Genomic DNA, 14,632 nt, shown 5'->3' with positions numbered 1-14,632 from the left:
ACATGATCTTGAGGCAAAGCCCTCATTTAAGTAGAAAGAGTAAATGTAAGTTAAATGTCAAGTTCGGAACAAGACACGAAGAGGAAGATAAAGACACCAAAACAACGTTCACCCAAGTGCAAGCATGAAGAAACATACTTAATATCAATATCCCGGATCCGCACTACACAAGTGCTTAGGACTCTTAAACCCATCCATATTAGCAGCACTAATAAATTCCTTCGTCTTCTGAGCATCACCACTGCAAATAGGACCACACCAAACAGGACGACTATCATGGCCATACGGCTGCAAGATGTATTCCTTATCCTGGTAGTCGAAGTCGACAGCAGCGCCAACATCACACACCGGAACAGTGAATATACCCTCCCAAGACGCACCCTGTGAACCGGGGCTAGCCCAGGCGCTGGAGATGGCATCTGATGCACGGCTAGCGGCTGTGTTGGCGTCGTAGTTGTACCCGGCGACTTTGTAGGCGTCTAAAGAGGAGTTGATGATATCCTATGGTCATGTTAGCAACCCTTGAAGTACAGTATGTGGGTAAATCTGCATGTATATCTCACTTCTACTTTAACACCCTCATACTCATTCTGACCCAATTGGTCTACACCAGGTGGCGAAGCAACCCACCCCCACTGGTGCGATGTAGTCGAAACAACATCATTCTCCTGCCAATAATACAGATACCAAGCCTTGCCATCACGGCACACAGTTGCTTCCTGGGGACCAGAGCCTATCCCCTGGTTATCACCACAGGCACCACCGCCCATTATGAAGATCTTCTGTGTGCGGTATAGCTGATTGATGGAAGTACCGACTAGCATATTCGTCATGGCGTCTGTGACGGCGTTCTTGTCTACGCCTGGGTAGGCGAGGAAGGCTCCGCCAGATAGGTAGCTGCGGATGTCGGCGTTGCTGTAGGATTGGCCGCTCATTAGTTGGTTGTTGGCTGTCGTGAAAGATTTCAGGGAGTCGACGACTATGCTACCGAGGATACCGCCTAGGTCGGCGGATTTTTGGAATGTGTCGTCCGTGCTGGGGTGGGTTAGTATACGGTGGCTTGGACTTGATAATAGAGTGATGGACGTACTGATCAGGCATGACACTGTTCGCGGCACCGACAGCACCATTGGTGAGGGCATTGCCAGCACCAGCAATGGCACCAGCGGCAGCACCGCCCAACCCAGCAAACGAGGCACCAACCCCGACAATGGTAGTCACCAGAGTCAACACCTGCTTAAGGGCACCCACACTTTTGTCATCCTTATCCTTATAGAAGGTCGTAGCCCAAGAATCCTTTGACAACGCCGCTCCTAACGCAGTAGTAGTAAACGCCTCTCCAATACCAGTAAAGTAAGTATGAAGACGATTCACAGACTCCAAGACGTAGTATGTAGAACGGATATCGTCGCCCCGGTCATTTAGTACTCGATTATCACAGAGCTGCAGATCGCAGTCCGAGTCCGAGCCATCGTCGCGGCATGACCAGTCCGGGTTGCCCATTGCCCATTGACCAAAGGCGCCGGCGAACCCGGCTGAACTGTTGGACATCAGACCGCCATTGTCGTCCCACCAGGTGTTGAGCCAGTCGCCCGTTTTGTACGTGTCCCAATCGGAGGTTTGTTGGTTATAGTATTTGGAGACTGCACCACAGCGTCTGTAGATGCCGCTCGGGTGGTGGATGGGCAGGTGGTTTGAGGGTGCTGCTTGGACGGCTGGGAGGAGGGCAATAGCCGTAAAGGCTAGAGAGGGAAGCATCTTTCGTGCTTTGATGATAGATAGCCAGGATGAAGGACAAAGTGGAATAGAAGATGCCACCTCTTATAGAGATTGCTATCCCAGACCTGAAGCAAATGAATGATGATCTCTCGTCACATCCGGGATATGGTCCAACATTGATACAACTGAAGGAATCCTTCAGTCAGCCCTAGTGAAGTCTCTCCGTGCAGATGACCCACTGGAAAGTCCAGGGCGAGGGACATCGGAACAAGCACCGCCATCGGGCCCTGTTGCGAGTCAACCATTGGAGCCCGTCTCTTAACAGGCTTTAAGCACATATGCCACATCGGGGTGATCGCCAGGGACTCGGCGCCGTTTGAGTATTAGTGGCTGGTCTGGTCGTGGGGGCCGTTGTGACATTGGAGACTGACGATCTTGACAGCCCCCAAGTTACCTTTTTGGGAAACTGGTAAACGGAATTGTTGAGATTTGTTCAGGGGGAGTTGGAGTAAAAGCAGGGATGCTGCATTGTTTCATGTTTGCTGTGGGGATGAAACCTTGGAGGATATTGCGAGGTTTATAAGATAATGGTAAGTTCTTTCCGGTACACTTTCGTGGGTCTCTCAATATTCCTTCACGAAATGGCCAATATTATTAGTGATTTGGGCTGCGGAACGAGGTGAAGTACATTCCCATCCAAAGTTGGGGATGCCGGTTCCTGAGAATTGATCTTGTAAGGTCTCTAATTCCGGAGTAATTGCAATTCAGATAGATCTCATTGATCTCATTATGAAAATAAAACAAGGGAAAGAAACACAGGTAGTATATACAAACAAGAAGCAGCAATCTGTTCCAAAAGATCCGGCTCGCATGCCAACAGGGGATATCGCTTCAACCAAAGATTTTGTACTCTACAGCTTAGCCTTGGCGCCCTCCAGGAGCTCCGCACCAGCTCCGGTGATGGCGGGCTTGCCGGTCTCGACGACGGTGGTCTGGAAGAGAACGGTGTTGCCCTCCTTCCACATCTCAGTCTTGAGGGTTTGACCGGGCAGAACAACACCAGCGAAGCGAACCTTGAGGTTCTTGTAGGCACCAAACTTGGAGAAGACGTGCTTGCCGGACACACCGAGAGAGCACAAACCGTGCAGGATGGGGGTCTTGAAGCCGCCGACCTTGCTAAACTCGGGGTCGATGTGGAGGGGGTTGCGGTCGCCGTTCAGGCGGTACAGAGCAGCCTGGTCCTCGGAGGTCTTCTCCTCGATCACGGCATCGGGCTGGCGCTGAGGCGCCTTGTACGCAGCCGTGGCAGCCTTGGCGCGGGGAGCGGTGGGCTTGGGAGAGCCACCGAAGCCACCACTGCCGCGGACAAAGACGGTAGACTCGTTGTAGAACAGGTCCTCGCCGGTCTTAGCATCCTTGGTGGTGAAACCAGCCACAACGATGGCAGCGTTGCCCTTGTCGACAACGTCGATGAGCTTGGGGTAGGTCAAGGTGTTGGCGGTGGTCGGGATGGGGAACTTGCGGACTTCCATGTACTGCTCGCCGTGCAGCAGCATCATGGGGGAGAAGTTCTTGACAATGTCGTCCATGTTCCAGGGAGTAGCAGTGTTGAACCAGGGAACGACACCGTAGGAGGGAAGAGCCTGGAAGTGATCGTTGTTCTCGTAAACCAGGGATAAGTCAGTGCGCTTGGCACCCAAGCTGAGGTTGTAGAGGATCACATCGCGGTCCTCGTAGTCGAAGGCAGTACCCTCGGTGGACAGAGTCTTGGCCTTCTCAATGTTCTTGAGGATGTCGCTCTCGCTGGAGGCATCGCCGTGCACACGGTTGGACATGTTAGCCATGATCTTCTCGGTGCCAGCCTGGCCATCCTCGGGGTGGTCAGCGCGGCCATCCTCAAAGTTGGTGATCTGCTTCCAGTTGCGAAGAACCTCCTCGGGGGTTAGCTTGACGTCCACGGGGAATCCGTGACCGCCGGAGCGCTGCCAGCGGGTGCGGCCGAACCAACCGCTCCCACACTCAAATAGACCCTTGGTCGAGGGCTCAGGAGCCATGTCAGAGCACAGCAGGACAACGAGAGGAGCAACGTAGTCAGGCTTGAAGGCCTGCACCATCTCCTCAGGCATGATAGTACGGGTCATGTTAGTACCAGCGTTAGGAGCAATGGTGTTGACCTTGATGTTGTACTTAGCACCCTCCATAGCGAGAGTGCGGGAGAGACCGAGGATACCAAGCTTGGCCGCAGCGTAGTTGGCCTGGCCGAAGTTGCCGTAGATACCGCTGGTGCTAGCAGTGTTGACCACACGACCGTACTTCTGCTTGAGGAAGTAGGGCCAGGCGGCCTTGGTCACCTTGTAGGTACCACGAAGGTGGACATTGATAACAGAGTTCCACAGGTTGTCGTCCATGTTGGTGAAAGCCTTGTCGCGCAGGATACCGGCATTGTTAACCAGGATATCAATGCGTCCAAAGGCATCGATGGCACTCTTGACAACAGCGTCACCATCTTCGCAGTTGGCCTTGTTGCCAACGGCCTTACCGCCAAGAGCCTTGATCTCCTGGACGACAGGCTCGGGGTCGACGAGATCGTTGACAACGACAGAGGCACCGAGCTTGGCGAACTGCAAGCAGTATGCGCGGCCGAGACCCGCACCACCACCAGTGACCAGGGCAACACGGCCCTTGAAGTCGGGCTCCTCGCCAGCAGGAGCGCTGGGCATCTTCAGGCCGTCCTCCAAGAAGCTCATGAAGTCGGCAGGGCCAGTGGGGTATTCGGGCTTAGAGAAATCATTTACATCGTTCCACTTGCGTGCGATGGCACCAGGGGTCAGGGAGTCGTCGGTCTTGAGCAGAGCACCCTTGGCTCGCTCCCAGCGGAGCTTGGCAACGTGTCCACCACCGACTTCGTAGATACCACCGGTCTCGGTGGTGTTAGATGAGTGCACTAGGGCAGCCACCAGAGGGACAACCCAGTCGGGCTTAAGGTTCTCGAGGACATCGGGGGGCATGACAGTTGCGGTCATACGGCTGGCAGCTAGTTCAAAGTTAGCTTTCCAGTTTTTAGTTCGAGCTTAGACAATCAACTTACCGATGGGAGCAATAACGTTGGCAATAATGTTGTACTTGGCACCCTCCTTAGCCAGGGTCTCAGTGAAACCAACCTGTCCGAGCTTGGCAGCAGAGTAGTTGGCCTGGCCGAAGCTACCAAAGAGACCAGCAGCCGAGGCAGTGTTGATGACACGGCCGAACTTCTGCTTCCGGAAGTGAGGCCATGCGGCTCTTGCACACTAATAGAGCATCAGTTTCGGTCACATGAGCAGTATTTTATATCCACGGATTCTCACCTTGTATGCACCGTAGGTGTGAACTCGGTTGATCAGGTCCCAGTCGGCATCCTTCATGTTCTTGAAGCTAATGTCGCGCAGGATACCAGCATTGTTGAGGAGGATATCGATACGGCCGAAGTTCTTAATAGCGGTCTCGATGATGGCTTCGCCGTTCTCGACACTGTCGTAGTTGGCGACCGCCTTGCCGCCGGCCGCCCGGATCTCTTCGACAACATCATCTGCGGCCTATGTACCGTCAGTCCCTGTCGGTGCAGCTGGAGAGAGATAGACATACCTTGCCTGACTTGCCCTCACCCTTGTGAGAGCCGCCGAGGTCGTTGACGACGATATTTGCGCCCCTTGAGGCGAAGAAGAGAGCATACGCCTTCCCCAGACCACCACCGGCACCGGTGACGACCACCGTTTGGTTATCAAATCGTAGCTCGGACATGATGTGTGTGTTGTCCGAATATGTTGGAGAATATAGAACCAAGAAAAGAAGGGGAAAAGCTGGAGAAGAGGAGGAGGTTAAAAGCGCACTTGAGCAAGCTCGGCTGGTTTGGACCTCGGCCCATACCGTAACGAGGCGTATTGTTACATGGCAGATTACCACATTCACATGCCGACGTAAATGTTATGCTATACAATTGTGATATACAAATATACATACGCAGAATGTATCTAGCGATTTATGATGTAACTACGAAGTAACATTATACTGCAATAGAGTAAACAGCCTGGCGGCCTGGCGTCCGTATACTTACCTAGGTAGTAAGTACGGGACAATACTTTGACTAAGCATTCACTTTCCACTGAAATAGGGGGATCTACAGAGTGTGGATGTAAAATCTATTTTACTCTACTCTGTACTAAGTTATAACTTAACTCACAGATTACTACTTGTATACTGAAGGTCAAAAGGTTTCACGGGTCCGAGTACTATAGAGGCATGTGACGACCGACGTCATTGCCATGTGCCCTCAATAGGTACGACAATGATGTACAAGCTAAGTGTATAAGTCAGAGTATCTACAGTTCCAGCCTTATATACTTATATGCTCACTCTTATATATTTATATATTCAATGGATAAAAGTAGCGGCTGAACTGATACCCCGCGCACCCCAGATTCCTCACTCGGCCGATCGGGGGAGAGTTCCCGCATACCGTAGCCGATACAAAGACCAGCCATGAAAGCCAGTCGGTAGTTAAACCACTCCAAAATGCCTGAAATCATAGACGACAAGTCGCAGCACTGCATCCCCTTCCTCCTCGAACGCCTGCGCGTCCACACCGAGCGACACCGCGGCAAGTCTACCCCGCCATTCTTCATAGGTCTCAATGGCGTGCAGGGTGCCGGCAAGACTGTGTTGGTAAGTCGGTCCGGTCGGTTTTTTATGCCTCGGGATTTCTGTTTAGGTCCCTCGGCCAAAAAAGCTCTACCTAGTCGGTTCTAACCTCATCTGCAGGTGTCCGCTCTCAACGACACTCTCCGTTCAGCGCCGTATTCTCTCTCCGTCGTGACGTTGTCGTTGGACGATATCTACCTCACGCACGCCGATCAGGTTGCTCTGGCCCAGGCGCATCCTACCAACCCGCTTTTGCAGCATCGTGGTCAGCCCTCTACTCACGACCTTACGTTGGGTGAGGAGGTCTTTGCTTCGCTGGCTGCTGAGCAGCCCACTGCTATCCCGCAGTACGATAAGTCTGCTTTCGAGGGCCAGGGTGATCGTGTGCCCAAGGCACAATGGAAAGTGGTCAATGAAGAGGGTCAGGATAAAGTAAAGGTCGTGATCTTCGAGGGTTGGTGTGTCGGATTTCGGGCGTGGGATGACCAAACCTTACGCACGAAATGGGAGGCCGCTGTGCGTCAAAAGGAGTCTGGTGATTATAATGGGAGGTTGGGTCATGTCAAGCTTGAAGATGTGAAAGCTGTCAATGATGCCTTGAAGAAATATGATATCTTGACAGAGTGGGTTTTCTCAATTGGAAGTTGCGCGATTTAAAAAATTGCTAACATGTTTCATCAACAGCAAGTTGGATGCATTGATTCATATGTATCTGCCATCTGCTTAATTTTGATTTTTGAATACTGACATTCTCCAGTGACGCCGAAGACCCCCGCTTCGTTTACGAGTGGCGCCAGGAACAGGAGCGCACTCTTCGTGCTGCCAAAGGTACTGGAATGACTGAGGAACAAGTCAACCACTTTGTGGACGGCTGTATGTATAAACGCTTGGAGCCGATTGAGCGTTGGCAAGTACATGGAATTATACTAACACGCATAGATTATCCATCCTATGAACTCTTCACCGAGACTCTCCGTGAAGGCGCGTTCAAGCCTGCTTCGCACAGCTCTACGTCGGGCTCTGATTGGCAAGGTAGACAGCTTCGTCTCGTAGTCAACCGGAACAGGAGAGTGCAAGAGGTTATCAAGATTTGATACGGGACTGATTTAGAAGACAAAATATCTTAAGTTGAACACTGCGTATAACTTATAGGAATGAAGTTGTACATATACTCCGTACAGCTGAAAATATAGAACAGAATTTACAGAATTTTGTTTTTGAGCACCTGGAGCATTTAATGGGAGTCAGCAGCTGTATTTATTCAGCATATATATCAAAACAGAAACACACATCTTGGTCTTCAATGCGCAGCCATGAAAGCAACCTATATGTATAACCGTACCAGCGTTAGGTGAAACTCGGACCTCGGGACAAATTCCGGCCTTAGAAAAAGGCAAAAGGACGGATCAGAGAATGCCCAGATGACACCAATGAAAAATGTGCCTATGCTGGCTGCAGGACATCTACAATATTTACAAACTATTGTTGGAAGGTCGTTGACCATGCAATTGGGTTGCTTGAAGCATTAAATTGATCGGAAAACCCAGACCATCGTATCGCTAAAATTGACCAGAGGATATTAAACAGCCCGTGCAAAAAACAACCCAAGACAGTAAAGTCGTAAAATTTTGTGAAAGTTTTTGTGGCGGTGCAGTCAGAGAGTGCCCATACCAAAACCCCTCATGAGAAAACTCAATCTAGTTCATCTGGCGGATGAGACCGTTGATGTTGTCCTCACGGTTACCGGTGTCACCACCCTCGATGTAGTGCTTGAACTTGCGGGTGCGGAAGCCACCGTTGGGGTTGGACAGCTTGAAGGGCCAGAGGAAGTTGTTGGCTTGCTTGAAGTTGGGGCCAACGGTGTAGATCTCGTGGATCAGATCCTCCATGCAGACAATGCCGTACTTGCCGAGGTGCTCCTCGATGATCTGGTTGTCGGTGAGGGGAGTGCGCTGCTTGTCGACCTTTCCGTAACCACGCTTGTAGAGGAGCTCACGGACGGACTTCAGGTTGGGGTAACCGTAGGCAATGTAGGGGTTGACGATGGTCAACATCTCCTGGGTAGCCTTGGTGAGACGGATGAAGGTACCGCTGTTGATCTGGAGCAGACGGAGCAGCTGGAGGATCTTGCGGGGCTTGGGAGCGATCTTGTTGATACCCTTGATACGGACAACGAAGACCAGCTTGGGCTCATCCTCAACGTAGAAGTTACCCTCCTGGCGGGCAACACGGTTGAGGCGGATCTTCTCGCGCTCAGCGTTGCGGTACTCCTGGACGTAGGACTCGGCGCGCTTGAAGATAACACCACGCTTCTCCTTGTTGGCCTATGAAAATCTCAGTTAGTTTTGAGTTTTCAAAATCTTGGGTGTGAAAAATTCCAAGTGGCATGAACAAAGTGTCAGACCCGAAAGATGGTTAACAGACGACAGCATCGACCCATTGGTAGTTTGGTCTAGTCGTGTGAATGGTATTTATGCATCATAATGAACAAGGGGAGAGAGGGGGTATGAAGTAACAGGGGAGGATAAACAAACCTTCTTGACCTTCTCGGCCTCAGCACGGCGCTCAGCGCGGGCAGCCTCCTGGGACTTGCGCTTCTTCAGAAGGGTCTCGGGAACGAGGACCTGGTTCTGGGTGGGGACGGAGCTGTATTACACATGTTAGAACAGTCTGTTCAAAGGAACAAGACTGAGACAATTCGCCGAGTGAAAGAATTGCAGCATATAGCGCCACATTCTCAACTGAAGGCAAAAAAAATAAAAAAACTCGACGAAATGTCTTTGATCAGTGAGGGCCATTGCAGTGTGGCTGGTTGATAGCGGCCAAATACTAGTTGCACATTTTCAGCGCAGTGTTCTCGTAGCCAACCACCCACAATCTGCAAATGATGCCTTCATCCGACAAAACCCCGAACAATGTCAGGAGGAAGTGTTGACGCTCTTCGAATCAGAAGCAGGATGCTGTTACCGCATCATGAACAACTGAGACGATAGCTCACAACAATATTTTTGGAAGAGAAGGCGCAAAGCGCTTTCAACCTCAAAACTCCATCACCCTCGTTCTCTACCCATGTTGTGTTCTGCGACAGACAAATGTATGCGAGCCATTGGAGTGGAGAAAGAGGGCAGGAAGGATCGAGCTGGTGCCTGGCAACAATCGTCGAGGTAGACGATGGCTGTAGCATCTCCAGCGAGAAGTGCGACTATAGCTGAAACCTTTCAATCTCGAGGAGATCGAAGCAGTCACAGAAGTCAGAGGGAATCATACGTAGTAGGGGCCATTTTGAAGGTCCGAGGTCGAGAATCCGGTGGTTGTCGAAGGTTGTCAAAGGAGAAGAAAAAGTTCGCAGACAAGAAGGAAAAGGGAATTCGCTTGTGCGGGTGGAGTCTCCACTAGCCACATATGGTTAGAACCGCGAACTTGTTCGATCTAACCCAATGTGGACCTAGCCCTTATCGCTCCCCAGATAAGGGCTTCAAAGATGACGCCTAGTTGATGCCCGATGGTGCCTGAATTGGGGTAACCCCAGGGCTAACGTCTAGAATCAAGATCTGTCAACAGAACCTACATCATGTCGCGTCGCGGAGTCGGCCTCGGGGCCTTTGCAAATCGCACTCAAGCAACCCAATCATATGCTACTCATGGCGCAAACCTACGCTCTACCCATACAGCCTCTCTTCAGACCCAGCTCTCGGTCTTCCAGTCCCTGCTCCATACCTTTGCCCTGGAACATAGCTCCACTATCAAATCCGATCCAACCTTCCGAGCGGAATTCGCGCGCATGTGCAATACCATCGGAGTTGATCCTCTTGCCGCAAGCAACATCAAAGGCAAGAATGGTCGCCGTGGGCTGGGCGAGGGAGGTAGCTTCTGGACCCAGATACTGGGAGGGGATATGAATGATTTCTACTTTGAGGTTGCCGTCCGAGTCGTGGAGCTGTGTAGAGAAACAAGGAGTGAAAATGGCGGGCTGATTGGTGTGGAAGAGTGCCGCAAACGAGTGGGGAAGGGCAAGGCGATCGGGAGCGGGCTCGAGGTTTCAGAGTACGAGCTCCATGTGAGGAATTATATATGCTATTGGCTAACCCAAGCGTGTGATTTGACAGTGACGATATCTTACGTGCAGTCCGGTCCCTTGAGCCTCTAGGCTCTGGGTTTTCCATTGTCAACGTGGGCAGCAAGCAATATATTCGATCCGTTCCAAAAGAGCTCAACACTGACCAAGCAACTGTCCTAGAAGCTATCCAGGTTCTAGGATATGTCAGTGTCTCTATGCTGCGATTAAACCTCAAGTGGGAAAAGGCTCGAGCGCAAACAGTAATCGATGACCTGATTGCTGACGGTTTAGTCTGGGTGGATGCCCAGGGCCCTGAAAAGGAGTACTGGTCACCTCAGAATCTGCTCGATGATAGCGGGTGAAACTTTTTACGCTTTGTCGTACGACAACTTTCCCAGCCACAACCAGACCTACCAGGGGGCTATGCGCACCTCAAGGCCTACACGTAGACATCTTGCAGCGTTGCAGTATCTTGCCCATGCGAAAGACAATCAGATCATTGTCGGCCTATGCAGGCCAAGCCCGTTTCATCATATTACAGCGGTTCACGAAACTGCGAGCTTGGCCTGCACAGAATTTAGAAATACCGATCGGATCTACAGAGACGGTCGATTTTGTTCTGAGCACCGATTTTGTTCTGAGGTGCTCAGATATTTAGGTGGCAGGGTGCCTGACATCGAGTCATTGCCAATGGCACTACGACTTGCGGTCAAGAGTAATCAAAAGTAAGACGACGCCGGGGTTATGACCAATGTGGAATTAATTGCCTATCGAATTGCATCACCACAAAGAACTACCAATATTTGGAATACTACTTGTGCTATTGGATCATAGTCCCAAATCTTCAGTGGTGGTGAATACACTTGGAACATATCAGGCATATCATGTCAGAAGTTGGAATAAGCACATCATCCGCGGCATTATTGTGTGATATACACTCCACTCGGCCGATAAATGTAAGACCCTTTAAGTTCATCTCTAATATAAACTTTGAGATCGACTCAAATTCATGCTCCCCAAGGAACCGTCCTGAGCCCGATCAGCACTCAATCCAGACGATCGCAGTCCCGACATAGGGCTACTCGCCATCGTCATTGGAAATTATGTGATATAGAATCTATATGACGGTAAAAAGGAGAATATATTCATTTAGATAAAGCTCTTAGATCAATCCTCCTCCGCCATGCTTAGCTCCACTGCTTCCTGTTCCTCAATTGACTTCATTGTTATACCACCATCGAGCAACAATGGCCTCTTCAGCCACACAAGACTCCCTTAATGGGGAAAAGAGACCCGACAATTCGATTGATATCGAACAGCAAAATGTCGGCACTTTGAAAGTCGAGACTCCGAAACCCTCGGCGCAGGTGTAAGTCTAGTACTTGCCTCGAGTGTGATATTAGATTCTGACTCTTTATTATAGTCTGCCCTTGCCCTTGGTGCATTCGGAACTACTCTTACAACTCTGTCGCTGAGTCTGATGGAGTGGAGAGGCGTCACCACTGCGAATGTCTTTATTGCCAATTTTTTCTTTATTGCGGCATTCGGTTTGGTGGTTACTGCTCAATGGGAATTGTCTATTGGTAACGGATTTGCTTATACTGTATTCAGTGCTTTCGGTGAGTGAACCTATGACTCTGCCCTGGTAGAGATGAGCAGCAATTGATGGATGTTTCAGGCTTGTTCTACGCCGGCTATGGTGCGATCTTGACGCCTGCGTTTGGTGTCGCCCAAGCCTATGGCGGCGACAGTACCGCGGAATATAACAATGCGGTCGGGTTCTTTATGATATTGTGGACGGTCTTCGTTTTCACATTCTTGATAGCGTCGCTTCCGAGCAACCTTGCGTATATCCTGGTCTTTTTGTTTGTTGATCTTGGTTTTCTTACTGTTGCGGCGAGTTACTTTGCTTTAGCTGATGGCAAATCGGCTTCTGCGACTGCTCTGAAAAAGTCTGGAGGTGTGTTTTGTTTCCTGGCAGGATTGGTGGGCTGGTATATTGTTTTCCATTTGCTGTTGAAGGAGTCTCTGCTTGAGCTACCCCTTGGCGATACCTCACGGCTTTTTGGAAAGAAGAAGAAAGCAAATTGAATTGGGAGTTAGAGCTTATACTGAGTGTGAGCTATACTACGGTTAATGTATGGATACACGTATATGTCCGATGCTAAATCGTATAATATGCGTTGACAATATTAATCTATAAAGTTATCTAGACGGAGTGTTCCAACTTACTGTAGAAGTAAAGAGTGCATAAAATGATACGAGACCAGGGAGAGTGAGACAAAGTGCAGATCAGAAGATCTTAAGGTTAATGAATAGACTATCACAATTCCATCCTAAGAAATAAGCTATTATAATCCAGTGGCTGATCTTAGAAATGATAACGACATGTGCTCCCAGGTTGACGAAAAGCGCTCAGATCTAATTTTTGGGCGTGCATGTTCATTGCGTGATAATCCTGGAGTAGCATGTAATGAATTACTCGCCCGAGAGATGAGCATTATAGATATATTGTTTGCTTTCCCTATAGATGGAAGAAACCAATCGATTTTAATATTCTAAATTCCAACTTCAACTATGGCCCCAGTTCCCGAGACAGACCCTGCTGTCTATGCGCAGTATCAGACCAAATGGTCCGAGCTTCCAAGCACCGAAGATGCGTGGCTGGCTAGAGCCCAGGAGGTCGCCAAGGTGCTGGCCCAGGACGCTGCTCTGAGAGACCAGGAGAACAGGTCGCCGCGCGCTGAAGTTGCCTTGCTCAAATATTCCGGCCTACTGAAACTTCTCGGTCCTAAGAAGTATGGCGGTGGCGAACAGCCCTGGAGTGTTGGATATAAGGCTATTAGAGAGGTTGCAAAGGCCGATGGGTAAGAATTCTCTGTCTTACTATAGTCCTACGTTAATCTAACAAGGAACTAGATCTATCGGCATGCTGCTTGGTTACCACCTCCTCTGGTCTACCACCGCAAATGTGGTCGGCACACCTGAACAAGCCGATCGAACCCATCAGTTGATCATTACAAACAACTACTTTGTAGGTGGTGCAGTGAACCCCCGCGACAGTGATTTGAAGATTACGGCGGATGGAGACAACATTGTTTTCAGCGGAAACAAGTTCTTCAACACTGGTGGTGTTGTGTCTGACCTGACAGTCCTTGAGGGTGTTCTGGACGGCACTCAGGATCATATATTTGCCCTGGTCAAGACCCAACAGCATGGCATTCAGTTTGCGCACAACTGGCACAATATCGGGTTGCGGCTTACCGAGTCTGGGGGCGTCAAGATCGACAATGTCCGGGCACCGTGGACAGACGCATTAGGATGGGATGCATCGACCAAGCAGCCGCGTGAAGATACCTTGAAGATTGCATTTGCGACCTTACTTCTGCCAACGTAAGTATTCTTATATGCCCTACTCGCTGTCCCAATACTGAAGTGCTTTCCAGCATTCAACTCGTCTTCAGCAACTTCTACCTCGGCATTGCTCTCGGCTCATTGGATTTCGCCTCGAAGTATACCACAACCGCAACACGCGCTTGGCCCTTCGGAGGTGACAACAAGGAATCGGCAACAGACGAGTTCTACATCCTGGAACGATATGGCAACTTCTTCGCACACCTACGTGCAGCAGAAGCCCTCGCAGATCAAGCCGGTAATCAGATCTCGGGATTGTATGCTCGTTATTCATCTGATAAGGCTGCTCTCACACCTCGCGAACGTGGGGAAGTTGCCGAGTGGGTGGCCAGTGTCAAGATTGTCACCACTGACGTTGGACTGCGGGTCACTTCCGGGGTCTTTGAGGTCACTGGGGCTCGAGCCACTGCATCGAAGGTCGGCTTGGATCGATTCTGGAGAGATATCAGGGTCCATACCCTTCATGACCCAGTGGCTTATAAGAACCGGGAAGTGGGGCGATATGCGCTGTTGAATGAAGTGCCGGAGCCCAGTTGGTATACCTAGATATTAGGATGAGGTATAAGGACGCAATGCAATGAATTATGTGTAAAAGAAAGAATGAAGATGTAGTGTTAGCTTGGCAGTGTACGGAGCATATAGTAGTAAAAGTGGCGGCGATACGAGCGGGCCGATACCGAGAAAAATTTCCCCTCCATTTTCTGTGGGAACGGCGCTTGACATTTGACAGGCCTTTTTTTCTCCAGGATCGTCTCTATACTTTTCTCT

At 50.3% G+C, this 14,632-nt stretch overlaps 7 protein-coding genes across 7 annotated transcripts; 4 read left to right on the top strand and 3 right to left on the bottom strand.

Moving 5' to 3' along the window:
• Nucleotides 1–144: 144 nt before the first annotated feature.
• On the bottom strand, nucleotides 145–1,758 carry N7446_006727 (uncharacterized protein; the record flags this gene model as incomplete). The annotated part of the gene is made up of 3 exons (XM_058515474.1): nucleotides 145–501; nucleotides 564–1,035; nucleotides 1,091–1,758. 3 exons carry the CDS (start codon nucleotides 1,756–1,758, stop codon nucleotides 145–147), a joined length of 1,497 nt encoding a protein of 498 aa, XP_058372652.1.
• Nucleotides 1,759–2,630: 872 nt separating this feature from the next.
• Nucleotides 2,631–5,496, bottom strand: mfp (putative peroxisomal multifunctional beta-oxidation protein (MFP); the record flags this gene model as incomplete). Its single annotated transcript, XM_058515473.1, has 4 exons — nucleotides 2,631–4,753; nucleotides 4,808–5,006; nucleotides 5,064–5,291; nucleotides 5,341–5,496. The coding sequence occupies 4 exons, from the start codon at nucleotides 5,494–5,496 to the stop codon at nucleotides 2,631–2,633; spliced, it is 2,706 nt and encodes a 901-aa protein (XP_058372651.1).
• A 771-nt stretch (nucleotides 5,497–6,267) lies between these two features.
• Nucleotides 6,268–7,487, top strand: N7446_006725 (TDA10 family protein; the record flags this gene model as incomplete). The annotated part of the gene is made up of 5 exons (XM_058515472.1): nucleotides 6,268–6,417; nucleotides 6,514–7,016; nucleotides 7,078–7,101; nucleotides 7,151–7,266; nucleotides 7,333–7,487. 5 exons carry the CDS (start codon nucleotides 6,268–6,270, stop codon nucleotides 7,485–7,487), a joined length of 948 nt encoding a protein of 315 aa, XP_058372650.1.
• Nucleotides 7,488–8,090: 603 nt separating this feature from the next.
• N7446_006724 (60S ribosomal protein uL30) lies at nucleotides 8,091–9,674 on the bottom strand (the record flags this gene model as incomplete). Its single annotated transcript, XM_058515471.1, has 3 exons — nucleotides 8,091–8,717; nucleotides 8,928–9,039; nucleotides 9,661–9,674. 3 exons carry the CDS (start codon nucleotides 9,672–9,674, stop codon nucleotides 8,091–8,093), a joined length of 753 nt encoding a protein of 250 aa, XP_058372649.1.
• Nucleotides 9,675–9,931: 257 nt separating this feature from the next.
• Nucleotides 9,932–11,001, top strand: N7446_006723 (ESCRT-II subunit protein SNF8). Its single transcript, XM_058515470.1, has 2 exons — nucleotides 9,932–10,437; nucleotides 10,500–11,001. The coding sequence occupies exons 1-2, from the start codon at nucleotides 9,965–9,967 to the stop codon at nucleotides 10,810–10,812; spliced, it is 786 nt and encodes a 261-aa protein (XP_058372648.1). The 5' UTR covers nucleotides 9,932–9,964; the 3' UTR covers nucleotides 10,813–11,001.
• A 696-nt stretch (nucleotides 11,002–11,697) lies between these two features.
• On the top strand, nucleotides 11,698–12,541 carry N7446_006722 (uncharacterized protein; the record flags this gene model as incomplete). The annotated part of the gene is made up of 3 exons (XM_058515469.1): nucleotides 11,698–11,817; nucleotides 11,874–12,069; nucleotides 12,129–12,541. 3 exons carry the CDS (start codon nucleotides 11,698–11,700, stop codon nucleotides 12,539–12,541), a joined length of 729 nt encoding a protein of 242 aa, XP_058372647.1.
• Nucleotides 12,542–13,027: 486 nt separating this feature from the next.
• On the top strand, nucleotides 13,028–14,410 carry N7446_006721 (thermophilic desulfurizing enzyme family protein; the record flags this gene model as incomplete). Its single annotated transcript, XM_058515468.1, has 3 exons — nucleotides 13,028–13,317; nucleotides 13,370–13,843; nucleotides 13,897–14,410. The coding sequence occupies 3 exons, from the start codon at nucleotides 13,028–13,030 to the stop codon at nucleotides 14,408–14,410; spliced, it is 1,278 nt and encodes a 425-aa protein (XP_058372646.1).
• Nucleotides 14,411–14,632: the final 222 nt, after the last annotated feature.

Source organism: Penicillium canescens (assembly GCF_028828765.1).
Source record: "Penicillium canescens strain IBT 15451 chromosome Unknown utg000004l_segment0_segment0, whole genome shotgun sequence".
NCBI classification, from domain to species: Eukaryota; Fungi; Ascomycota; class Eurotiomycetes; order Eurotiales; family Aspergillaceae; genus Penicillium; species Penicillium canescens.
The sequence above is the reverse complement of the archived record's forward strand: the minus strand, read 5'-3'. Positions and strand labels throughout refer to the sequence as shown.